Source organism: Salmo trutta, chromosome 22 (genome assembly GCF_901001165.1).
Source record: "Salmo trutta chromosome 22, fSalTru1.1, whole genome shotgun sequence".
Lineage (NCBI taxonomy): Eukaryota > Metazoa > Chordata > Actinopteri > Salmoniformes > Salmonidae > Salmo > Salmo trutta.
Genome location: NC_042978.1, coordinates 39,688,008 through 39,715,150, shown reverse-complemented (window position 1 = coordinate 39,715,150; position 27,143 = coordinate 39,688,008). Strand labels below are relative to the sequence as shown.

The 27,143-nt window shown below is 47.2% G+C and overlaps 1 protein-coding gene across 5 annotated transcripts in view; it reads left to right on the top strand.

Moving 5' to 3' along the window:
• The window catches only part of raver2 (ribonucleoprotein, PTB-binding 2), a 145,690-nt gene that overhangs the window by 114,094 nt on the left and 4,453 nt on the right, over positions 1-27,143 (top strand). For 2 of the 5 annotated variants that reach the window (XM_029707971.1, XM_029707973.1), the window contains 6 exons: positions 7,978-8,270; positions 10,016-10,124; positions 10,347-10,504; positions 14,544-14,642; positions 17,790-17,924; positions 19,757-19,975. In XM_029707971.1, coding sequence (XP_029563831.1) covers positions 7,978-8,270; positions 10,016-10,124; positions 10,347-10,504; positions 14,544-14,642; positions 17,790-17,924; positions 19,757-19,975 — 1,013 coding nt within the window. Of the gene's footprint in view, positions 1-7,977; positions 8,271-10,015; positions 10,125-10,346; positions 10,505-14,543; positions 17,327-17,789; positions 17,925-19,756; positions 19,976-27,143 lie in introns of those variants that run through there. The other 3 variants (XM_029707972.1, XR_003868712.1, XM_029707974.1) reach the window with 3 other exon arrangements.

Genomic DNA, 27,143 nt, shown 5'->3' with positions numbered 1-27,143 from the left:
TACTGTAGTCTAGCAGTAAGTGAGGGGACCAGTCTGACTGTAGTTTACTGTAGGCTAGCAGTAAGTAGAGGACCAGTCTGACTGTAGTTTACTGTAGGCTAGCAGTAAGTGAGGGGACCAGTCTGTGACTGTAGTTTACTGTAGGCTAGCAGAAAGTAGAGGACCAGTCTGACTGTAGTTTACTGTAGGCTAGCAGTAAGTGAGGGGACCAGTCTGTGACTGTAGTTTACTGTAGGCTAGCAGTAAGTGAGGGGACCAGTCTGTGACTGTAGTTTACTGTAGGCTAGCAGTAAGTAGAGGACCAGTCTGACTGTAGTTTACTGTAGGCAAGCAGTAAGTGAGGGGACCAGTCTGTGACTGCAGTTTACTGTAGGCTAGCAGTAAGTAGAGGACCATTCTGACTGTAGTTTACTGTAGGCAAGCAGTAAGTGAGGGGACCAGTCTGTGACTGTAGTTTACTGTAGGCTAGCAGTAAGTAGAGGACCAGTCTGACTGTAGTTTACTGTAGGCTAGCAGTAAGTAAGGGGACCAGTCTGACTGTAGTTTACTGTAGGCTAGCAGTAAGTGAGGGGACCAGTCTGTGACTGTAGTTTACTGTAGGCTAGCAGTAAGTAGGGGACCAGTCTGACTGTAGTTTATTGTAGGCTAGCAGTAAGTGAGGGGACCAGTCTGACTGTAGTTTACTGTAGGCTAGCAGTAAGTGAGGGGACCAGTCTGTGACTGTAGTTTACTGTAGGCTAGCAGTAAGTAGGGGACCAGTCTGACTGTAGTTTACTGTAGGCAAGCAGTAAGTGAGGGGACCAGTCTGTGACTGTAGTTTACTGTAGGCTAGCAGTAAGTAGAGGACCAGTCTGACTGTAGTTTACTGTAGGCTAGCAGTAAGTGAGGGGACCAGTCTGTGACTGTAGTTTACTGTAGGCTAGCAGTAAGTGAGGGGACCAGTCTGACTGTAGTTTACTGTAGGCTAGCAGTAAGTGAGGGGACCAGTCTGTGACTGTAGTTTACTGTAGGCTAGCAGTAAGTAGGGGACCAGTCTGACTGTACTTTACTGTAGACTAGCAGTAAGTGAGGGGACCAGTCTGACTGTAGTTTACTGTAGACTAGCAGTAAGTAGGGGACCAGTCTGTGACTGTAGTTTACTGTAGGCTAGCAGTAAGTGAGGGGACCAGTCTGACTGTAGTTTACTGTAGGCTAGCAGTAAGTAGGGGACCAGTCTGTTACTGTAGTTTACTGTAGGCTAGCAGTAAGTAAGGGACCAGTCTGTGACTGCAGTTTACTGTAGGCTAGCAGTAAGTAGGGGACCAGTCTGTGACTGCAGTTTACTGTAGGCTAGCAGTAAGTGAGGGGACCAGTCTGTGACTGTAGTTTACTGTAGGCTAGCAGTAAGTAGGGTACCAGTCTGTGACTGCAGTTTACTATAGGCTAGCAGTAAGTGAGGGGACCAGTCTGTGACTGTAGTTTACTGTAGGCTAGCAGTAAGTGAGGGGACCAGTCTGACTGTAGTTTACTGTAGGCTAGCAGTAAGTAGGGGACCAGTCTGACTGTAGTTTACTGTAGTCTAGCAGTAAGTGAGGGGACCAGTCTGACTGTAGTTTACTGTAGGCTAGCAGTAAGTAGAGGACCAGTCTGACTGTAGTTTACTGTAGGCTAGCAGTAAGTGAGGGGACCAGTCTGTGACTGTAGTTTACTGTAGGCTAGCAGAAAGTAGAGGACCAGTCTGACTGTAGTTTACTGTAGGCTAGCAGTAAGTGAGGGGACCAGTCTGTGACTGTAGTTTACTGTAGGCTAGCAGTAAGTGAGGGGACCAGTCTGTGACTGTAGTTTACTGTAGGCTAGCAGTAAGTAGAGGACCAGTCTGACTGTAGTTTACTGTAGGCAAGCAGTAAGTGAGGGGACCAGTCTGTGACTGCAGTTTACTGTAGGCTAGCAGTAAGTAGAGGACCATTCTGACTGTAGTTTACTGTAGGCAAGCAGTAAGTGAGGGGACCAGTCTGTGACTGTAGTTTACTGTAGGCTAGCAGTAAGTAGAGGACCAGTCTGACTGTAGTTTACTGTAGGCTAGCAGTAAGTAAGGGGACCAGTCTGACTGTAGTTTACTGTAGGCTAGCAGTAAGTGAGGGGACCAGTCTGTGACTGTAGTTTACTGTAGGCTAGCAGTAAGTAGGGGACCAGTCTGACTTTAGTTTATTGTAGGCTAGCAGTAAGTGAGGGGACCAGTCTGACTGTAGTTTACTGTAGGCTAGCAGTAAGTGAGGGGACCAGTCTGTGACTGTAGTTTACTGTAGGCTAGCAGTAAGTAGGGGACCAGTCTGACTGTAGTTTACTGTAGGCAAGCAGTAAGTGAGGGGACCAGTCTGTGACTGTAGTTTACTGTAGGCTAGCAGTAAGTAGAGGACCAGTCTGACTGTAGTTTACTGTAGGCTAGCAGTAAGTGAGGGGACCAGTCTGTGACTGTAGTTTACTGTAGGCTAGCAGTAAGTGAGGGGACCAGTCTGACTGTAGTTTACTGTAGGCTAGCAGTAAGTGAGGGGACCAGTCTGTGACTGTAGTTTACTGTAGGCTAGCAGTAAGTAGGGGACCAGTCTGACTGTACTTTACTGTAGACTAGCAGTAAGTGAGGGGACCAGTCTGACTGTAGTTTACTGTAGACTAGCAGTAAGTAGGGGACCAGTCTGTGACTGTAGTTTACTGTAGGCTAGCAGTAAGTGAGGGGACCAGTCTGACTGTAGTTTACTGTAGGCTAGCAGTAAGTAGGGGACCAGTCTGTTACTGTAGTTTACTGTAGGCTAGCAGTAAGTAAGGGACCAGTCTGTGACTGCAGTTTACTGTAGGCTAGCAGTAAGTAGGGGACCAGTCTGTGACTGCAGTTTACTGTAGGCTAGCAGTAAGTGAGGGGACCAGTCTGTGACTGTAGTTTACTGTAGGCTAGCAGTAAGTAGGGTACCAGTCTGTGACTGCAGTTTACTATAGGCTAGCAGTAAGTGAGGGGACCAGTCTGTGACTGTAGTTTACTGTAGGCTAGCAGTAAGTGAGGGGACCAGTCTGACTGTAGTTTACTGTAGGCTAGCAGTAAGTAGGGGACCAGTCTGACTGTAGTTTACTGTAGGCTAGCAGTAAGTGAGGGGACCAGTCTGACTGTAGTTTATTGTAGGCTAGCAGTAAGTAGGGGACCAGTCTGACTGTAGTTTACTGTAGGCTAGCAGTAAGTAGGGGACCAGTCTGACTGTAGTTTACTGTAGGCTAGCAGTAAGTAGGGGACCAGTCTGTGACTGTAGTTTTCTGTAGGCTAGCAGTAAGTGAGGGGACCAGTCTGACTGTAGTTTACTGTAGGCTAGAAGTAAGTGAGGGGACCAGTCTGACTGTAGTTTACTGTAGGCTAGCAGTATGTAGAGGACCAGTCTGACTGTAGTTAACTGTAGGCTAGCAGTAAGTGAGAGGACCAGTCTGTGACTGTAGTTTACTGTAGGCTAGCAGCAAGTAATGGGACCAGTCTGACAGTAGCCTAGCAGTAAGTGAGGGGACCAGTCTGACTGTAGTTTACTGTAGGCTAGCAGTAAGTGAGGGGACCAGTCTGACTGTAGTTTACTGTAGGCTAGCAGTAAGTAGAGGACCAGTCTGACTGTAGTTAACTGTAGGCTAGCAGTAAGTAGCGGACCAGTCTGTGACTGTAGTTTACTGTAGGCAAGCAGTAAGTAGGGGACCAGTCTGACTGTATTTTACTGTAGGCTAGCAGTAAGTAGGGGACCAGTCTGACTGTAGTTTACTGTAGGCTAGCAGTAAGTAGGGGAGCAGTCTGACTGTAGTTCACTGTAGGCTAGCAGTAAGTGAGGGGACCAGTCTGTGACTGTAGTTTACTGTAGGCTAGCAGTAAGTAGGGGACCAGTCTGTGACTGTAGTTTACTGTAGGCTAGCAGTAAGTAGGGGACCAGTCTGACTGTATTTTACTGTAGGCTAGCAGTAAGTAGGGGACCAGTCTGACTGTATTTTACTGTAGGCTAGCAGTAAGTGAGGGGACCAGTCTGTGACTGTATTTTGCTGTAGGCTAGCAGTAAGTAGGGGACCAGTCTGACTGTAGTTTACTGTAGGCTAGCAGTAAGTGAGGGGACCAGTCTGTGGCTGTAGTTTACTGTAGGCTAGCAGTAAGTAATGGGACCAGTCTGACTGTAGGCTAGCAGTAAGTGAGGGGACCAGTCTGACTGTAGTTTACTGTAGGCTAGCAGTAAGTGAGGGGACCAGTCTGTGACTGTAGTTTACTGTAGGCTAGCAGTAAGTGAGAGGACCAGTCTTACTGTAGTTTACTGTAGGCTAGCAGTAAGTAGGGGACCAGTCTGACTGTAGTTTACTGTATGCTAGCAGTAATTGAGGGGACCAGTCTGACTGTAGTTTACTGTAGGCTAGGAGTAAGTGAGGGGACCAGTCTGACTGTAGGCTAGCAGTAAGTAGGGGACCAGTCTGTGACTGTAGTTTACTGTAGGCTAGCAGTAAGTAGAGGACCAGTCTGTGACTGTAGTTTACTTTAGTCTAGCAGTAAGTGAGGGGACAAGTCTGACTGTAGTTTACTGTAGGCTAGCAGTAAGTAGAGGACCAGTCTGACTGTAGTTTACTGTAGGCTAGCAGTAAGTGAGGGGACCAGTTTGTGACTGTAGTTTACTGTAGGCTAGCAGTAAGTGAGGGGACCAGTCTGTGACTGTAGTTTACTGTAGGCTAGCAGTAAGTAGAGGACCAGTCTGACTGTAGTTTACTGTAGGCAAGCAGTAAGTGAGGGGACCAGTCTGTGACTGCAGTTTACTGTAGGCTAGCAGTAAGTAGAAGACCATTCTGACTGTAGTTTACTGTAGGCAAGCAGTAAGTGAGGGGACCAGTCTGTGACTGTAGTTTACTGTAGGCTAGCAGTAAGTAGAGGACCAGTCTGACTGTAGTTTACTGTAGGCTAGCAGTAAGTGAGGGGACCAGTCTGTGACTGTAGTTTACTGTAGGCTAGCAGTAAGTGAGGGGACCAGTCTGTGACTGTAGTTTACTGTAGGCTAGCAGTAAGTAGAGGACCAGTCTGACTGTAGTTTATTGTAGGCTAGCAGTAAGTGAGGGGACCAGTCTGACTGTAGTTTACTGTAGGCTAGCAGTAAGTGAGGGGACCAGTCTGTGACTGTAGTTTACTGTAGGCTAGCAGTAAGTAGGGGACCAGTCTGACTGTAGTTTACTGTAGGCAAGCAGTAAGTGAGGGGACCAGTCTGTGACTGTAATTTACTGTAGGCTAGCAGTAAGTAGTTGACCAGTCTGACTGTAGTTTACTGTAGGCTAGCAGTAAGTGAGGGGACCAGTCTGTGACTGTAGTTTACTGTAGGCTAGCAGTAAGTGAGGGTACCAGTCTGACTGTAGTTTACTGTAGGCTAGCAGTAAGTGAGGGGACCAGTCTGTGACTGTAGTTTACTGTAGGCTAGCAGTAAGTAGGGGACCAGTCTGACTGTACTTTACTGTAGGCAAGCAGTAAGTGAGGGGACCAGTCTGTGACTGTAGTTTACTGTAGGCTAGCAGTAAGTAGAGGACCAGTCTGACTGTAGTTTACTGTAGGCTAGCAGTAAGTAGGAGACCAGTCTGACTGTATTTTACTGTAGGCTAGCAGTAAGTGAGGGGACCAGTCTGTGACTGTATTTTGCTGTAGGCTAGCAGTAAGTAGGGGACCAGTCTGACTGTAGTTTACTGTAGGCTAGCAGTAAGTGAGGGGACCAGTCTGTGGCTGTAGTTTACTGTAGGCTAGCAGTAAGTAATGGGACCAGTCTGACTGTAGGCTAGCAGTAAGTGAGGGGACCAGTCTGACTGTAGTTTACTGTAGGCTAGCAGTAAGTGAGGGGACCAGTCTGTTACTGTAGTTTACTGTAGGCTAGCAGTAATTGAGAGGACCAGTCTTACTGTAGTTTACTGTAGGCTAGCAGTAAGTAGGGGACCAGTCTGACTGTAGTTTACTGTATGCTAGCAGTAAGTGAGGGGACCAGTCTGACTTTAGTTTACTGTAGGCTAGCAGTAAGTGAGGGGACCAGTCTGACTGTAGGCTAGCAGTAAGTAGGGGACCAGTCTGTGACTGTAGTTTACTGTAGGCTAGCAGTAAGTAGAGGACCAGTCTGTGACTGTAGTTTACTGTAGTCTAGCAGTAAGTGAGGGGACCAGTCTGACTGTAGTTTACTGTAGGCTAGCAGTAAGTAGAGGACCAGTCTGACTGTAGGCTAGCAGTAAGTGAGGGGACCAGTCTGACTGTAGTTTACTGTAGGCTAGCAGTAAGTGAGGGGACCAGTCTGTTACTGTAGTTTACTGTAGGCTAGCAGTAAGTGAGAGGACCAGTCTTACTGTAGTTTACTGTAGGCTAGCAGTAAGTGAGGGGACCAGTCTGACTGTAGTTTACTGTAGGCTAGCAGTAAGTGAGGGGACCAGTCTGACTGTAGGCTAGCAGTAAGTAAGGGACCAGTCTGTGACTGTAGTTTACTGTAGGCTAGCAGTAAGTAGAGGACCAGTCTGTGACTGTAGTTTACTGTAGTCTAGCAGTAAGTGAGGGGACCAGTCTGACTGTAGTTTACTGTAGGCTAGCAGTAAGTAGAGGACCAGTCTTACTGTAGTTTACTGTAGGCTAGCAGTAAGTGAGGGGACCAGTCTGTGACTGTAGTTTACTGTAGGCTAGCAGTAAGTAGGGGACCAGTCTGTGACTGTAGTTTACTGTAGGCTAGCAGTAAGTAGAGGACCAGTCTGACTGTAGTTTATTGTAGGCTAGCAGTAAGTGAGGGGACCAGTCTGACTGTAGTTTACTGTAGGCTAGCAGTAAGTGAGGGGACCAGTCTGTGACTGTAGTTTACTGTAGGCTAGCAGTAAGTAGAGGACCAGTCTGACTGTAGTTTATTGTAGGCTAGCAGTAAGTGAGGGGACCAGTCTGACTGTAGTTTACTGTAGGCTAGCAGTAAGTGAGGGGACCAGTCTGTGACTGTAGTTTACTGTAGGCTAGCAGTAAGTAGGGGACCAGTCTGACTGTAGTTTACTGTATGCTAGCAGTAAGTAAGGGGACCAGTCTGTGACTGTAGTTTACTGTAGGCTAGCAGTAAGTAGGGGACCAGTCTGACTGTAGTTTACTGTAGGCAAGCAGTAAGTGAGGGGACCAGTCTGTGACTGTAGTTTACTGTAGGCTAGCAGTAAGTAGAGGACCAGTCTGACTGTATTTTACTGTAGGCAAGCAGTAAGTGAGGGGACCAGTCTGTGACTGTAGTTTACTGTAGGCTAGCAGTAAGTAGAGGACCAGTCTGACTGTATTTTTCTGTAGGCTAGCAGTAAGTAGAGGACCAGTCTGACTGTAGTTTACTGTAGACTAGCAGTAAGTGAGGGGACCAGTCTGACTGCAGTTTACTGTAGGCTAGCAGTAAGTGAGGGGACCAGTCTGTGACTGCAGTTTACTGTAGGCTAGCAGTAAGTGAGGGGACCAGTCTGTGACTGCAGTTTACTGTAGGCTAGCAGGAAGTGAGGGGACCAGTCTGTGACTGTAGTTTACTGTAGGCTAGCAGTAAGTGAGGGGACCTGTCTGTGACTGTAGTTTACTGTAGGCTAGCAGTAAGTAGGGGACCAGTCTGTGACTGCAGTTTACTGTAGGCTAGCAGTAAGTGAGGGGACCAGTCTGTGACTGTAGTTTACTGTAGGCTAGCAGTAAGTAGGGGACCAGTCTGACTGCAGTTTACTGTAGGCTAGCAGTAAGTAGGGGACCAGTCTGTGACTGCAGTTTACTGTAGGCTAGCAGTAAGTGAGGGGACCTGTCTGTGACTGTAGTTTACTGTAGGCTTGCAGTAAGTAGGGGACAAGTCTGTGACTGCAGTTTACTGTGGGCTAGCAGTAAGTGAGGGGACCAGTCTGTGAATGATACTAGGTCTTGTGTCTGTCCTCTATCCATTCTCAACCACCTCTCTCTTTCTCTCTCTCTTGCCTCTCTTGCCTCTCTTTCCCCCTCCACAGAGTTGGGTCAGGAGTCCCTGCCAATGTCCAGTCAGGCCTCAGTGTCGGCAGCGGGCATGATGCCCTACCTGCAGGTGCAGGCACACCTGGGAACAGCCGGGGGAGGGGAACAGAACGGGGCCTGTATCTACACCACAGCCTCTGACAGGCAACCAGCCCCTCCTGGAACCACGGTGAATGCTCAGCCCCAGGGACAGAGCTACTTCCTGGGTCCCCCACCACCCAAAGCTCCAGGGGGCCACCAGCCAGGCCTACACAGCTACAGCAGCACTGAGAGTAGCCCAGCTAGTGGAGTGAGTATAGAGCACAGACACAACACAACAATATAACAGCACAACAACACAAGAGCACAACAATACAACAACACAACATTACAACAGTACAACAATACAACAGCACAACAACACAACAATACGACAACACATTGGCATTGACTGAGACACCGGTAGCTCTCTTTCCTACCAGCCATCACTAGCTCTCCTGCCCTGCCTTCTGCCTCTCATTTCCTTGGCTGTTGGTTCCTGTCTCTCTCTCTTTCCTTCATCAGTCTGTCTCTACCTATCTACTGTATCTGTCTGTTTGTCCATCCACCTCACCTCCTCTTTTCTCTCCTTCACACCTCCTTCACTTTGAGGGAGCACTCTAGAGAGAGAGATAGCCCTAGGGTTCGCTGGTTTTAGACTGTCGTCTGTCTGTCAGTCAGTCTGTCTCTCTGTCTGTCTCTCTCCCTTTTCCTTTCTGTCTCTGTCTGTCTCTCTCTCTCCTCCTCCTCTCTGTCTAAGTTCTCTGACAGGTCTGATTTGTTTATGAGTTGGTGTTCTGTGGCCTTGGGCCTTTTCGCCCGATTTAGCCCTCAGAAACTCTGGCTTCTTTCTTTCATTCATTCATTCATTCATTCATTTATATATATATATAACACACACACACGAAGAACAGGCAAAGAAACCATTCCAGACCCTGAAGGGTCTGTTGCCTCAGTATTGAACTTAAATGCACCCCCACACATACACTCTCTCTCTCTCTCTCTCTCTCTTTCTCTCTCTCTCTCTCTCTCTCTCTCTCTCTCTCTCTCTTGCTCTCTCTCGCTCTCTCGCTCTCTCTCTCGCTCTCTCTTTATCTGTCTGTCGCTGTCTTTCTCTCTGGCTCTTCGCTCTCTCTCTCTTTATCTCTCTTTATCTGTCTGTCACTGTCTTTCTCTCTGGCTCTTCGCTCTCTCTCTCTTTATCTCTCTTTATCTGTCTGTCGCTGTCTTTCTCTCTGGCTCTTCGCTCTCTCTCTCTTTATCTCTCTCTTTAGCTGTCTGTCGCTGTCTTTCTCTCTGGCTCTTCGCTCTCTCTCTCTTTATCTCTCTCTTTAGCTGTCTGTCGCTGTCTTTCTCTCTGGCTCTTCGCTCTCTCTCTCTTTATCTCTCTCTTTAGCTGTCTGTCGCTGTCTTTCTCTCTGGCTCTTCGCTCTCTCTCTCTTTATCTCTCTTTATCTGTCTGTCGCTGTCTTTCTCTCTGGCTCTTCGCTCTCTCTCTCTTTATCTCTCTCTTTATCTGTCTGTCGCTGTCTTTCTCTCTGGCTCTTCGCTCTCTCTCTCTTTATCTCTCTCTTTAGCTGTCTGTCGCTGTCTTTCTCTCTGGCTCTTCGCTCTCTCTCTCTTTATCTCTCTCTTTAGCTGTCTGTCGCTGTCTTTCTCTCTTTCGCTGTATGGGGTGGCTAGGTAGTTATGTAGAGGGCTGATTGTGAGGCAAGCTGAGATACACACGGCTGTATGGGGTGGCTAGGTAGTTATGTAGAGGGCTGATTGTGAGGCAAGCTGAGATACACACGGCTGTATGGGGTGGCTAGGTAGTTATGTAGAGGGCTGATTGTGAGGCAAGCTAGGTGGCAACACAGTCTTAAAGGGTGTACAGCATTTTGACTTGAACATCTACAGCATTGTTGAATGCATTAATGATACGTTAGTACGATGGGTTGTTCATGATTTGGTTAATTACTTAGGTAAGTAACAGTGTGGTAAAGTCCAATGTTATCCATCTCTGTCTGTCTCCAGGCTCCCAGCAGTCAGTTCTCTCTCCTGGGTGAACCCCCTAAAGAGATGAAGCTACCTTCCAATCCATACCTGAATCTAGCTAGTGTGTTACCTGGCATGGTGCTGCAAGGTAAAGTACACACACACACACACACAGATACACACTCATTCACATTCATTGTTATGACCCAGTATAAAGGACATGTTGCTCGTTTTAAGATATTTCTTATAACTTGTTGGGGCTTGTTATTAAAAAAGGACTCACATTAACTATTACAGATGATGTCCTATTTTTCTATGACTGTGTGTATTTGACTGTATTCTCTGTGTGGTTGTTTGGTCTGTCATGCAGCCCCGGCGGCCTGTAAAGCACAGACAGGGCAGCCTCTAGTTGGGGTGTACAGCAGTGCTATGACCCCTGTCTCCCAACCCACCACTTCCCAAACCCCAGCACCCTACAGCACCGATACCTCTGCAGACTACAGTCACTATAGCCAGGCATACTCACAGGTAACACACACACACGCATGCACACACAGACACGAGTGTGTACGCAGGGGTGAGCACACACCCAAACTGTTGAGCTCTGCACAGTAAGTCATTATGTCTTCCGTGCTTCCTCATAGAGACAGGTTGTTTTTGCAATTACTCACAATTCTGTCATCTGTTGGAGAGATGGAGAAAGAGAGAGAGAGTGGGGTGTGTTGCAGTAGACAGGGTAGTGAAAAGAGAGAGAGTGGGGAGAGGTAGAGTTATGTAGAGAGAAAGGAACAATAGGAGAGATGAGTGAGAGAGAAAGAGAGAGATGGGTTAATGAAGAGAGGGAGAGATAGATGGGTTAATGAAGAGAGAGAGAGAGATGGGTTAATGAAGAGGGAGAGAGAGATGGGTTAATGAAGAGAGGGAGAGAGAGATGGGATAATGAAGAGGGAGAGAGAGATGGGATAATGAAGAGAGGGAGAGAGAGATGGGTTAATGAAGAGAGGGAGAGAGAGATGGGTTAATGAAGAGAGGGAGAGAGAGATGGGATAATGAAGAGAGGGAGAGAGAGATGGGATAATGAAGAGAGGGAGAGAGAGATGGGATAATGAAGAGAGGGAGAGAGAGATGGGTTAATGAAGAGAGGGAGAGAGAGATGGGTTAATGAAGAGGGAGAGAGAGATGGGTTAATGAAGAGAGGGAGAGAGAGATGGGTTAATGAAGAGAGGGAGAGAGATGGGTTAATGAAGAGAGGGAGAGAGAGATGGGTTAATGAAGAGAGGGAGAGAGAGATGGGTTAATGAAGAGAGGGAGAGAGAGATGGGTTAATGAAGAGAGGGAGAGAGAGATGGGATAATGAAGAGAGGGAGAGAGAGATGGGTTAATGAAGAGGGAGAGAGAGATGGGTTAATGAAGAGAGGGAGAGAGAGATGGGTTAATGAAGAGGGAGAGAGAGATGGGTTAATGAAGAGAGGGAGAGAGAGATGGGATAATGAAGAGAGGGAGAGAGAGATGGGATAATGAAGAGGGAGAGAGAGATGGGTTAATGAAGAGAGGGAGAGAGAGATGGGTTAATGAAGAGAGGGAGAGAGAGATGGGTTAATGAAGAGAGGGAGAGAGAGATGGGTTAATGAAGAGAGGGAGAGAGAGATGGTTAATGAAGAGAGGGAGAGAGAGATGGGTAATGAAGAGAGGGAGAGAGAGATGGGTAATGAAGAGAGGGAGAGAGAGAGATGGGTTAATGAAGAGGGAGAGAGAGATGGGTTAATGAAGAGAGGGAGAGAGAGATGGGTTAATGAAGAGAGGGAGAGAGAGATGGGTTAATGAAGAGAGGGAGAGAGAGATGGGTTAATGAAGAGAGGGAGAGAGAGATGGGTTAATGAAGAGAGGGAGAGAGAGAGATGGGTTAATGACGAGAGGGAGAGAGAGATGGGTTCATGAAGAGAGGGAGAGAGAGATGGGTTAATGAAGAGGGGGAGAGAGAGATGGGTTAATGAAGAGAGGGAGAGAGAGATGGGTTAATGAAGAGAGGGAGAGAGAGATGGGTTAATGAAGAGGGGAGAGAGAGATGGGATAATGAAGAGAGGGAGAGAGAGATGGGTTAATGAAGAGAGGGAGTGAGAGATGGGATAATGAAGAGAGGGAGAGAGAGATGGGTTAATGAAGAGAGGGAGAGAGAGATGGGGTAATGAAGAGAGGGAGAGAGAGATGGGATAATGAAGAGGGAGAGAGAGATGGGTTAATGAAGAGAGGGAGAGAGAGATGGGATAATGAAGAGAGGGAGAGAGAGATGGGTTAATGAAGAGGGAGAGAGAGATGGGTTAATGAAGAGAGGGAGAGAGAGATGGGATAATGAAGAGAGGGAGAGAGAGATGGGTTAATGAAGAGGGGGAGAGAGAGAGATGGGTTAATGAAGAGAGGGAGAGAGAGATGGGTTAATGAAGAGGGAGAGAGAGATGGGTTAATGAAGAGAGGGAGAGAGAGATGGGATAATGAAGAGAGGGAGAGAGAGATGGGTTAATGAAGAGAGGGAGAGAGAGAATGGATAATGAAGAGGGAGAGAGAGAGGGTTAATGAAGAGAGGGAGAGAGAGATGGGATAATGAAGAGAGGGAGAGAGAGATGGGTTAATGAAGAGAGGGAGAGAGAGATGGGATAATGAAGAGGGAGAGAGAGATGGGTTAATGAAGAGAGGGAGAGAGAGATGGGATCATGAAGAGAGGGAGAGAGATGAGAGAGAGAGATGGTAAGGGGAGAGAGAGGAAAGGGAGAGATAGAGATGGGTAAGGGAAGAGAGGGAGAGAGAGGAGAGAGAGGAAAGAGATGGTTAAGGGAAGAGAGGGAGAAAGACAAAGGAAAGAGATGGTTAAGGGAAGAGAGAGAGAGAGGAGAGGGATGGGTAAGGGGAGAGAGGGAGAGCGAGAGAGGAGAGAGATGGGTAAGGGAAGAGAGAGGAGAGAAATGGGTAAGGGAAGGGAGGGAGAGAGATGGGTAAGGGAAGGGAGAGAGAGGGAGAGAGAGAGGAGAGATGGGTAAGGGGAGAGAGGCAGAGAGAGAGAGGAGAGAGAAGGGTAAGGGAAAAGAGAGGAGAGAGATGGGTAAGGGAAGGGAGGGAGAGAGATGGGTAAGGGAAGAGAGAAAGAGGGAGAGAGAGAGGAGAGAGATGGGTAAGGGAAGAGAGAGGAGAGAGATGGGTAAGGGAAGAGAGGAGAGAGATGGGTAAGGGGAGAGAGGGAGAGAGAGAGAGGAGAGAGATGGGTAAGGGAAGAGAGAGGAGAGAGAGGAGAGAGATGGATAAGGGAAGAGAGAGGAGAGAGAGGAGAGAGATGGATAAGGGAAGAGAGGGAGAGAGAGAGAGGAGAGAGATGGGTAAGGGAAGAGAGAGGAGAGAGAGGAGAGAGATGGATAAGGGAAGAGAGAGGAGAGAGATGGGTAAGGGAAGAGAGAGGAGAGAGAGGAGAGAGATGGATAAGGGAAGAGAGAGGAGAGAGATGGGTAAGGGAAGAGAGAGGAGAGAGATGGGTAAGGGGAGAGAGAGTGTGTATTCTGTTCCATCTGGTGCTCCACTCCAGCACACTGCTAGACCATATAAAACAAGAACTGTATTTCACTCTTTCTCTCTCTCGCTGTCTCTCTCTCCAAACCACCATACTACACGACTACTTCTACAGTACCATCAGTTTCCATCTGTCTGTAACGTAATGCCATTGTAACGTAATGCCATTGTAACGTAATGTGATTGTAACGTAATGCCGTTGTAACGTAATGCGATTGTAACGTAATGTGATTGTAACGTAATGTGATTGTAACGTAATGCCATTGTAACGTAATGTGATTGTAACGTGATGTCATTGTAATGTGATTGTAACGTAATGCCATTGTAACGTAATGTGATTGTAACGTGATGTCATTGTAATGTGATTGTAACGTAATGTGATTCTCATGCCATTGTAACGTAATGTGATTGTAACATAATGCCGTTGTAACGTAATGCCATTGTTACGTAATGCCATTGTTACGTAATGCGATTGTAACGTAATGTGACTGTAACGTAATGTGATTGTAACGTATTGTCATTGTAACGTATTGTGATTGTAACATAATGTCATTGTAACGTAATGTGATTCTCATGCCATTGTAACGTAATGTGACTGTAACGCCATGTCATTGTAACATAATGTCATTGTAACATACTGTGATTGTAACGTAATGTGATTGTGACGTAATGTGATTAATGTGATTGTAACGTAATGTGATTGTAACGTAATGTGATTGTAACGTAATGTGATTGTGACGTAATGTGATTGTAACGTGATGTGATTGTAACGTGATGTGATTGTAGTGTAATGTGATTGTAACGTAATGGGTTTGCAATGTAATGTCATTGTAATGTAATGTCATTGTAATGTGATTGCAGCGTGATGTGATTGTAACGTGATGTGATTGTAACGTAATGTCATTGTAATGTGATTGTAACGTAATGTGATTGTAACTTAATGTCATTGTAATGTGATTAACGTAATATGATTGTAATGTCATTGTAATGTAATGTCTGCGTGATTGTATTGTAGGAGGCTATGCAGCAGTGGTACCAGCACTACCAAGCCCAGAGCTACAGCACCGCCCCCCAGGAGAGCCAAGCTAAGGACTATAGCAAGGAGCACACACAGGTCAGTGTAGTGTGTTCTCAGTTACTGTATTATCCTCCAGGGGAATACTGATCAGAATCATAACACAGGTCAGTGTAGTGTGTTCTCAGTTACTGTATTATCCTCCAGGGGAATACTGATCAGAATCATAACACAGGTCAGTGTAGTGTGTTCTCAGTTACTGCATTATCCTCCAGGGGTATACTGATCAGAATCATAACACAGGTCAGTGTAGTGTGTTCTCAGTTACTGTATTATCCTCCAGGGGAATACTGATCAGAATCATAACACAGGTCAGTGTAGTGTGTTCTCAGTTACTGTATTATCCTCCAGGGGAATACTGATCAGAATCATAACACAGGTCAGTGTAGTGTGTTCTCAGTTACTGTATTATCCCCCAGGGGAATACTGATCAGAATCATAACACAGGTCAGTGTAGTGTGTTCTCAGTTACTGCATTATCCTCCAGGGGTATACTGATCAGAATCATAACACAGGTCAGTGTAGTGTGTTCTCAGTTACTGTATTATCCTCCAGGGGAATACTGATCAGAATCATAACACAGGTCAGTGTAGTGTGTTCTCAGTTACTGTATTATCCTCCAGGGGAATACTGATCAGAATCATAACACAGGTCAGTGTAGTGTGTTCTCAGTTACTGCATTATCCTCCAGGGGTATACTGATCAGAATCATAACACAGGTCAGTGTAGTGTGTTCTCAGTGCATTATCATCCAGGGGTATACTGATCAGAATCATAACACAGGTCAGTGTAGTGTGTTCTCAGTTACTGTATTATCCCCCAGGGGTATACTGATCAGAATCATAACACAGGTCAGTGTAGTGTGTTCTCAGTTACTGCATTATCCTCCAGGGGTATACTGATCAGAATCATAACACAGGTCAGTGTAGTGTGTTCTCAGTTACTGCATTATCCTCCAGGGGTATACTGATCAGAATCATAACACAGGTCAGTGTAGTGTGTTCTCAGTTACTGCATTATCCTCCAGGGGTATACTGATCAGAATCATAACACAGGTCAGTGTAGTGTGTTCTCAGTTACTGTATTATCCCCCAGGGGTATACTGATCAGAATCATAACACAGGTCAGTGTAGTGTGTTCTCAGTTACTGTATTATCCTCCAGGGGTATACTGATCAGAATCATAACACAGGTCAGTGTAGTGTGTTCTCAGTTACTGCATTATCCTCCAGGGGTATACTGATCAGAATCATAACACAGGTCAGTGTAGTGTGTTCTCAGTTACTGCATTATCCTCCAGGGGTATACTGATCAGAATCATAACACAGGTCAGTGTAGTGTGTTCTCAGTTACTGTATTATCCTCCAGGGGAATACTGATCAGAATCATAACACAGGTCAGTGTAGTGTGTTCTCAGTTACTGTATTATCCTCCAGGGGAATACTGATCAGAATCATAACACAGGTCAGTGTAGTGTGTTCTCAGTTACTGTATTATCCCCCAGGGGTATACTGATCAGAATCATAACACAGGTCAGTGTAGTGTGTTCTCAGTTACTGTATTATCCTCCAGGGGTATACTGATCAGAATCATAACACAGGTCAGTGTAGTGTGTTCTCAGTTACTGCATTATCCTCCAGGGGTATACTGATCAGAATCATAACACAGGTCAGTGTAGTGTGTTCTCAGTTACTGTATTATCCTCCAGGGGTATACTGATCAGAATCATAACACAGGTCAGTGTAGTGTGTTCTCAGTTACTGCATTATCCTCCAGGGGTATACTGATCAGAATCATAACACAGGTCAGTGTAGTGTGTTCTCAGTTACTGTATTATCCTCCAGGGGTATACTGATCAGAATCATAACACAGGTCAGGTATTTCAATATAAGCAACATTATAGCCAGTACATTATGTAAAGTAGGGTGGGAAGCAGTTAAGTTTACATGTACAGACACACACGGTATCTGGCACGTCAGGGTCACAACACACACGGGACCTGGTACCCCGGGGTCACGACACACACGGTATCTGTCACCTCAGGGTCAAGACACACACGGTACCTGGCACCTCAGGGTCACAACACACACGGTACCTGGCACCTCAGGGTCACAACACACACGGTACCTGTCACCTCAGGGTCAAGACACACACGGTATCTGGCACGTCAGGGTCACAACACACACGGGACCTGGTATCCCAGGGTCACGACACACACGGTATCTGTCACCTCAGGGTCAAGACACACACGGTACCTGGCACCTCAGGGTCACAACACACACGGTACCTGGCACCTCAGGGTCAAGACACACACGGTATCTGTCACCTCAGGGTCAAGACACACACAGTATCTGTCACCTCAGGGTCAAGACACACACGGTACCAGGCACCTCAGGGTCACGACACACACGGTATCTGGCACCTCACGGTCAAGACACACACGGTACCTGTCACCTCAGGGTCAAGACACACACGGTATCTGGCACCTCAGGGTCAAGACACACACGGTATCTGTCACCTCAGGGTCAAGACACACACGGTACCTGGCACCTCAGGGTCACGACACACACGGTACCTGGCACCTCAGGGTCAAGACACACACGGTATCTGGCACCTCATGGTCACGACACACACGGTACCTGGCACCTCAGGGTCAAGACACACACGGTATCTGGCACCTCAGCGTCACGACACACACGGTACCTGGAACCTCAGGGTCAAGACACACACGGTATCTGGCACCTCAGGGTCAAGACACACACGGTATCTGTCACCTCAGGGTCAAGACACACACGGTATCTGGCACCTCAGGGTCAAGACACACACGGTATCTGGCACCTCAGGGTCAAGACACACACGGTATCTGGCACCTCAGGGTCAAGACACACACGGTATCTGGCACCTCAGGGTCAAGACACACACGGTACCTGGCACCTCACGGTCAAGACACACACGGTATCTGGCACCTCAGGGTCAAGACACACACGGTATCTGGCACCTCAGGGTCACGACACACACGGTATCTGGCACCTCAGGGTCACGACACACACGGTATCTGGCACCTCAGGGTCACGACACACACGGTACCTGGCACCTTTGTACCTTTGTGCCTGTGTGTGTGTGTGCCTGTGTGTGTGTGTGTGCCTGTGTGTGTGTGTGTGTGTAACATATCCCTGTTGTGTTCCAGCAGGCTGTGGCAGCGGCGGCGGTGCCGTCCTATGGGGATTACAGCTCCTACATGCAGGCTGTCAGTCAGTACTATTGTCAGCCTCCTATGACCCAGCCACCTCCCCAGGTCTACCAACACAGAGACCCTACCAAGGTACACAGCACAGTACACAATGTCACTGTTGAGACGCAGCACACAATGTCACTGTTAAGACGCAGTACACAATGTCACTGTTGAGACGCAGCGCAGAATGTCACTGTTGAGACGCAGCACACAATGTCACTGTTAAGACGCAGTACACAATGTCACTGTTAAGACGCAGTACACAATGTCACTGTTAAGACGCAGCACACAATGTCACTGTTAAGACGCAGTACACAATGTCACTGTTGAGACGCAGCACACAATGTCACTGTTAAGACGCAGTACACAATGTCACTGTTAAGACGCAGCGCACAATGTCACTGTTAAGACGCAGTGCATAATGTCACTGTTGAGACGCAGCGCACAATGTCACTGTTGAGACGCAGTACACAATGTCACTGTTAAGACGCAGCACACAATGTCACTGTTGAGACGCAGCGCATAATGTCACTGTTAAGACGCAGTGCAGAATGTCACTGTTGAGACGCAGCGCACAATGTCACTGTTAAGACGCAGCACACAATGTCACTGTTAAGACGCAGCACACAATGTCACTGTTAAGACGCAGCGCACAATGTCACTGTTGAGACGCAGCGCAGAATGTCACTGTTGAGACGCAGCGCACAATGTCACTGTTAAGACGCAGCGCAGAATGTCACTGTTGAGACGCAGCGCAGAATGTCACTGTTGAGATGCAGCGCAGAATGTCACTGTTGAGACGCAGTGCAGAATGTCACTGTTAAGACGCAGCGCAGAATGTCACTGTTGAGACGCAGCGCAGAATGTCACTGTTAAGACGCAGCGCAGAATGTCACTGTTGAGACGCAGCGCAGAATGTCACTGTTAAGACGCAGCGCAGAATGTCACTGTTGAGACGCAGCGCAGAATGTCACTGTTGAGACGCAGCGCACAATGTCACTGTTGAGACGCAGCGCAGAATGTCACTGTTGAGACGCAGCGCACAATGTCACTGTTGAGACGCAGCGCAGAATGTCACTGTTGAGACGCAGCGCACAATGTCACTGTTGAGACGCAGTGCAGAATGTCACTGTTGAGACGCAGTGCAGAATGTCACTGTTAAGACGCAGTGCAGAATGTCACTGTTAAGACACACAGTCACATTCCAAAAGCCACACCCCAGATGTCCAAACCCTAGCTAGTCAACACCTCCAACCCAATGTTCCAGAGAGTTCACGACCCCAATCTATCTTCTCTATGTATAAGGGTACACTATTAGGGTACACCAGTGCCCGCCGAAACACACCCTACTCCCCCTTCTTTCTCTAGATGTAATACGCACTAACATCATCACTTAGCCTGTACCTTGGACTCCCATGTCCCAGCTTTCATCTAACACTGTCCAATCCCTGGCTGTAACCTCATACCCCAGCTCACACTATATCCCATTCTTGTCATGTCTCTCTCTGGTTGACTTTAGTGACCCCCGCTCTCCTACCCAAGCTACCCCTTCCTATAACCCTTCCCTGTACCCTTCTTATGCTCCCTCCTGGGGTGTAATCTATCGTAGTAGTATGTCAGTGACCCCCCGGTGTGGAAGGCCTGTGGTATTTAGATGCTGGTGTGTTTATTTGGGGAGCATGACACTCCTCACCCCAACCCAGGACACAGATATCCTGCTGGGAGAGACTGTCTGTCCACACCACAGCAGGTGTCGCGTCATAAGACTAAGGAAGGCCGGTGTGTATGTGAGTATGTGTGTGTGTGTGTGTGTGTGTGTAATAATAATAGGAGTTGGAGGTGAGTAAGGCCCTGAGTGAGTTTCTCCATGCGTTCGTTAACTGTGTGTGTGTTCGTTTTATTTCTCTCTCTCTGTCTGCTAGGAGGCTGATGTGTGTAAGTCGCTGGGTGTGTCTCTCCATGCGGTCAGTAACGGTGCCCAGTCGGTGCTGCCCGCCGCGGTCCTGCCAGCTTACAGCCCCATGCCTATGATGTCAGGCTTCATGGCCGCGCCACCTCACGCCACACACCCACCCAGCTCCACCACACACATCCAGAGTGCCCACACCCAATCCACCAATGAATGGAACCAGTACTACTACGTAAGTCACATGATGTTGATGATGATTAAGAGGATGTTGATGGTGATGATCTTTCCGTCAGAGACACCGTACTCATTATGGCCAAACTCCAGGAACACCATGGAAGTTAGAGAACCAATGCAACTGCTATATTTAAACTTTCTACAGTGATATAAGTAAGGAGTATTCCCAGTGTAGAGCCAGTACTAGGAGTAGTCCCAGTATAGAGCCAGTACTAGGAGTAGTCCCAGTATAGAGCCAGTACTAGGAGTAGTCCCAGTGAAGCGCCAGTACTAAGAGTAGTCCCAGTGAAGAGTCAGTACTAGGAGTAGTCCCAGTGAAGCGCCAGTACTAAGAGTAGTCCCAGTGTAGAGCCAGTACTAGGAGTAGTCGCAGTGAAGAGTCAGTACTAGGAGTAGTCCCAGTGAAGAGCCAGTACTAGGAGTAGTCCCAGTGAAGCGCCAGTACTAAGAGTAGTCCCAGTGTAGAGCCAGTACTAGGAGTAGTCCCAGTGAAGAGCCAGTACTAGGAGTAGTCCCAGTGTAGAGCCAGTACTAGGAGTAGTCCCAGTGAAGAGCCAGTACTAGGAGTAGTCCCAGTGTAGAGCCAGTACTAGGAGTAGTCCCAGTGAAGAGCCAGTACTAGGAGTAGTCCCAGTATAGAGCCAGTACTAGGAGTAGTCCCAGTATAGAGCCAGTACTAGGAGTAGTCCCAGTGAAGAGCCAGTACTAGGAGTAGTCCCAGTGAAGAGCCAGTACTAGGAGTAGTCCCAGTACTATCATATGATTAGTACTATTAGTAGTTTCTTAATCTTGGACTCAGAACTAAAATATTGCGTAATTGCTTCAGATGCTCGATTAAGTTCTGGGGGAGACGTTTTAGAAAATATACTAATGAGACTAGCAAAGTCTCCATCCCTCTAAACAGAAACTCACCCAGGTTCTGGCAAGTCTAGAGGCCAAATGTCCCCTTACAAAATTCAAAAGATACAAGCATCTGTGAAATTGTGATTTGTCCAAATAATCAGTGACATAAGTTGTCCATCCCACAGTCTGTCGACAGATGCTACTACCATTTATGTTACCTGCATCTGTCGACAAGAGATTTGTAGTGGTACTAGATGCATTATCCTGGACGGCTGTAGTAGCAGTGTGTGACGTTTGAGCGTGGGAGATTAGGAGAATGAGCTGAGATGAGCAGACAGCCTAGTGGGAGGATTTACTCAGAGACTTGAGCTGAACTCATGTCTCTTAAAGAGTTACATCTACAGTACCAGTCAAAAGTTCAGACACACCTACTCATTCAAGGGTTTCTCTTTATTTTTACTATTTTCTACATTGTAAAATAATAGTGAAGACATCAACATGATGAAATAACACATAGAATCATGTAGTAACCAAAAAAAGTGTTAAACAAATGAAAATATATCATGTAGTAACCCTTTGCCTTGACAGCTTTGCACACTTTTGGCATTCTTTCAACCAGCTTCCTGAGGTAGTCCCCTGGAATGCATTACAATTAACAGGTGTGCCTTGTTAAAAGTTATTTTGTGGAATTTCTTTCCTTCTTAATTATCAGGAATCAAGGTAAGACCCAAGTGCAGACTGTGTGAAGTAACAATGTTTATTGTAACCACCGGGGCAGGTAAATGACAGGTCAAGGCAGGCAAATCAAATCAAAGTTTATTTGTCACCTGCGCCGAATACATCAGGTGTAGACCTTACAGTGAAATGCTTACTTACAGGCTCTAACCAATAGTGCAAAAAAGGTATTAGGTGAACAATAGGTAAGTAAAGAAATAAAACAGTAAAAAAAGACAGTGAAAGATAAAAGTAGCGAGGCTATAACAGTAGCGAGGCTATAACAGTAGCGAGGCTACATACAGACACCGGTTAGTCAGGCTGATTGAGGTAGTATGTACATGTAGATATGGTTAAAGTGACGATGCATATATGATGAACAGAGAGTAGCAGTAGCGAAAAAGAAGGGTTGGCGGGTGGCGGGTGGCGGGACACAATGCAGATAGCCCTGTTAGCCAATGTGCGGGAGCACTGGTTGGTCGGCCCAATTGAGATAGAATGAACATGAATGTATAGTTAAAGTGACTATGCATATATGATAAGAAGCGGCGTAAAAGAGGGGTTGGGGGGCACACAATGCAAATAGTCCGGGTAGCCATTTGATTACCTGTTCAGGAGTCTTATGGCTTGGGGATGAAAACTGTTGAGAAGCCTTTTTGTCCTAGACTTGGCACTCCGGTACCGCTTGCCATGCGGTTGTAGAGAGAACAGTCTATGACTGGGGTGGCTGGTGTCTTTGACAATTTTTAGGGCCTTCCTCTGACACCGCCTGGTGTAGAGGTCCTGGATGGTAGGCAGCTTAGCCCCAGTGATGTACTGGGCCGTACGCACTACCCTCTGTAGTGCCTTGCGGTCGGAGGCCGAGCAATTGCCGTACCAGGCAGTGATGCAACCAGTCAGGATGCTCTTGATGTTGCAGCTGTAGAACCGTTTGAGGATCTCAGGACCCATGCCAAATCTTTAGTTTCCTGAGGGGGAATAGGCCTTGTCGTGCCCTCTTCACGACTGTCTTGGTGTGTTTGGACCATTCTAGTTTGTTGTTGATGTAGACACCAAGGAACTTGAAGCTCTCAACCTGCTCCACTACAGCCCTGTCGATGAGAATGGGGGTGTGCTCACTCCTCCTTTTCCTGTAGTCCACAATCATCTCCTTAGTCTTGGTTACGTTGAGGGATAGGTTGTTATTCTGGCACCACCCGGCCAGGTCTCTGACCTCCTCCCTATAGGCTGTCTCGTCGTTGTCGGTGATCAAGCCTACCACTGTTGTGTCATCTGCAAACTTAATGATGGTGTTGCAGTCGTGCCTGGCCATGCAGTTGTGGGTGAACAGGGAGTACAGGAGGGGGCTGAGCACGCACCCCTGGGGAGCTCCAGTGTTGAGGATCAGCGTGGCAGATGTGTTGCTACCTACCCTCACCACCTGGGGGAGGCCCGTCAGGAAGTCCAGGATCCAGTTGCGGAGGGAGGTGTTTAGTCCCAGGATCCTTAGCTTAGTGATGAGCTTTGAGTTTACTATGGTGTTGAACGCTGAGCTGTAGTCAATGAATAGCATTCTCACATGTGTTCCTTTTGTCCAGGTGTGAAAGGGCAGTGTGGAGTGCAATAGAGATTGCATCATCTGTGGATCTGTTTGGGCGGTATGCAAATTCTGGTGGGTCTAGGGTTTCTGGGATAATGGTGTTGATGTGAGCCATTACCAGCCTTTCAAAGCACTTCATGGCTACGGACGTGAGTGCTACGGGTCTGTAGTCATTTAGGCAGGTTGCCTTTGTGTTCTTGGGCACAGGGATTATGGTGGTCTTCTTGAAACATGTTGGTATTACAGACTCAATCAGGGACATGTTGAAAATGTCAGTAAAAACACCTGCCAGTTGGTCAGCACATGCCTGGAGCACACGTCCTGGTAATCCGTCTGGCCCCGCAGCCTTGTGTATGTTGACCTGTTTAAAGGTCTTACTCACGTCGGCTACAGAGAGCGTGATCACACAGTCGTCCGGAACAGCTGATGCTCTCATGCATGCCTCAGTGTTGCTTGCATCAAAGCGAGCATAGAAGTGATTTAGCTCGTCTGGTAGGCTCGTGTCACTGGGCAGCTCACGGCTGTGCTTCCCTTTGTAGTCTGTAATAGTTTGCAAGCCCTGACACATAAGACTAGCGTCGGAGCCGGTGTAGTATGATTCAATCTTAGCCCTGTATTGACGCTTTGCCTGTTTGATGGTTCGTCGCAGGGCATAGCGGCAGCTCTACCCTTTAGCTCAGTGCGAATGTTGCCTGTAATCCATGGCTTCTGGTTGGGGTATGTACGTACAGTCACTGTGGGGATGACGTCCTCGCTGCACTTATTGATAAAGCCAGTGACTGATGTGGTGTACTCCTCAGTGCCATCGGAAGAATCCTGGAACATATTCCAGTCTGTGATAGCAAAACAGTCCTGTAGTTTAGCATCTGCTTCATCTGACCACTTTTTTATAGACAGAGTCACCGGTGCTTGAAAGTTTCTTTGAGTGCAGTCGCAAAAACCATCAAGCGCAATGATGAAGCTGGTTCTCATGAGGATTGTTAAAGGAAAGGAAGACCCAGAGTTACTTCTGCTGCAAAGGATAAGTTCATTACAGTTACTAGCCTCAGAAATCGACAATTAAACTGCACCTCAGATTGCAGCCCAAATAAATGCTTCACAGGGTTCAGGTAACAGAAACATCTCAACATCAACTGTTCAGAAGAGACTGTGTGAATTAGGCCTTCATGGTCGAATTGCTGCAAAGAAACCACTACTAAAGGACACCAATAAGAAGAAGAGACTTGCTTGGCCAAGAAACATGATGCTTGGCCAAGAAACATGAGCAATGGACATTAGACCAGTGGAAATCTGTCCTTTGGTCCAAATTTGAGATTTTTGGTTCCAACTGCCTAGTTTGTAAGATGCAGAGTAGGTGAACGGATGATCTCTGCATGTGTGGTTCCCACCGTGAAGCATGGAGGAGGTGTGATGGTGTGGGGGTGTTTTGCTGGTGACACTGTCTGTGATTTATTTAGAATTCAAGGCACACTTAACCAGCATGGCTAACACAGCATTCTGCAGTGATACGCCATCCCTTCTGGTTTGCGCTTAGTGGGACTATCATTTGTTTTTCAACAAAACTATTTGACCAGGAAGGAGAGTGATGGAGCGCTTCATCATATGACCTGGCCTCCACAATCACCCGACCTCAACCCAGTTGAGATGGTTTGGGATGAGATGGACCGCAGAGTGAAGGAAAAGCAGCCAACAAGTGCTCAGCATATGTGGGAACTCCTTCAAGACTGTTGGAAAAGCATTCCTCATGAATGGTGGTTGAGAGAATGTCAAGAGTGTGTAAAGCTGTCATCAAGGCAAAGGGTGGCTACTTTGAAGAATATAAAATATACATATATTTTGATTTGTTTAACACTTTTTTGGTTACTACATGATTCCATATGTGTTATTTCATAGTTTTGACATCTTCACTATTATTCTACAATGTAGAATATAGTACAAATAAAGAAAAAACCTTGAATGAGTAGCTGCCTCGCAACTTTTGACTTGTACTGTATTTGTACAGACACACAGTCTTCACATCCTCCTGTTTCAATTAGTTTGGGATGGTATATGCAGTCAGGTCGGGGGTGAGGTCTGGGGTGAAGGGTCTCGTGTTGGGAAGGTATATGTCTTCAAGTCGCTGGTGAGGTCTGGGGTGAGGGGCCTCGGGTTGGGAAGGTATATGCAGTCCAGTTGGGGGTGAGGTCTTGGGTGAGGGGCCCCGGGTTGGGAAGGTATATGCAGTCCAGTTGGGGGTGAGGTCTTGGGTGAGGGGTCTCGGGTTGGGAAGGTATATGCAGTTAAGTCGGGGTTAGGTTTCGGGTGAAGGGTCTCGGGTTGGGAAGGTATAGTGAGCGGTCTGGATCATAAGTAGTGGTGTTTAGGGCTCAATTCAATCAGTATTGCCAATGTTTAAATGTAATTTCCGATTGAGCCAACATATGCAGTGTTTACCATGAATGCAAATCAAATCAAATTGTATTGGTCACATACACATATTTAGCAGATGTTATTGCGGGTGTAGTAAAATGCTTGTGTTCCTAGTTCCAACAGTGCAGTAGTATCTAACAGTACAGTAGTATCTAAAAACAATTCACAACAATATACACAAATCTAAAAGTAAAAGAATGGAATTAAGAAATATATAAATATTAGATTGAGCAATGTCGGAGTGACATTGACTAAAATACAGTAGAATAGAATGCAGTATATACATATGAGATGAGTAAAGAAGTATGTAAAAATTATTTAAACATTATTAAAGTGACCAATAAAGTAAGTCTATGTACATAGGGCAGCAGCCTCTAAGGTGCGGGTTTGAGTAACCGGGTGGTTGCCGGCTAGTGATGGCTATTTAACAGTCTGATGGCCTTGAGATAGAAGCTGTTTTTCAGTCTCTCGGTCCCAGCTTTGATGCACCTGTACTGACCTCGCCTCCTGGATGATAGCGGGGTCAACAGGCCGTGGCTCTGGTGGTTGATGTCCTTGATGATCTATTTGGCCTTCCTGTGACATCGGATGTTGTAGGTGTCCTGGAGGGCAGGTAGTTTTTCCCCCGGTGATACGTTGGGCAGAACGCACCACCCTCTGGAGAGCCCTGTGGTTGCGGGCGGTGCAGTTGCCGTACCAGGCAGTGATACAGCCCGACAGGATGCTCTCAATTGTGCATCTATAAAGGTTTGAGGTTTTTTTGGGGCTAAGCTACATTTCTTCAGCCTCCTGAGGTTGAAGAGGCGCTGTTGCGCCTTCCTCATCACACTGTCTGTGTGCGTGGACCATTTCAGATCATCAGTGACGTGTACGCCAAGGAACTTGAAGGTTTCCACCTTCTCCACTGCGGTCCCGTCAATGTGGATAGTTGCATGCTCCTTCTACTGTTTCCTGAAGTCCACGATCAGCTGCTTTGGTTTTTTTACACGTTGAGTGAGAGGTTATTTTCTTGGCCCTCACCTCCTCCCTATAGGTTGTCTCGTTAATGTTGGTAATCAGGCCTACAACTGTTGTGTCGTCTGCAAACTTGATGATTGAGTTGGTGGCGCGCGTGGCCACGCAGTCATGGGTGAACAAGGACTACAGGAGGGGGCTGAGCACGCACCCTTGTGGGGCCTCTGTGTTAAGGATCAGCGAAGTGAAGGTGTTGTTTCCTACCTTCACCACCTGGGGCGGCCCATCAGGAAGTCCAGGACCCAGTTGCACAGGGCGGGGTTCAGACCCAGGGTCCCCGAGCTTAATGATGAGCTTGGAGGGTACTATGGTGTTGAATGTTGAGCTGTCGTCAATGAACAGCATTCTTACCTAGGTAATCCTCTTGTCCAGATGGGATAGGGCATTGTGCAGTGTGATGGCGATTGCATCGTCTGTAGATCTATTGGTTTGGTGTCATCTGGATATATTGGGGCGGTTTCGTCTGTGGATCTATTGGGTCGGTATCGTCTGGATATATTGGGGCGATATCGTCTGGATCGGTATCATTTGGCTCTATTGGGTCGGTATCGTCTGGACATATTGGGGCCGGTATCGTCTGGATCTATTAGGGTGGTGTCGTCTGTGT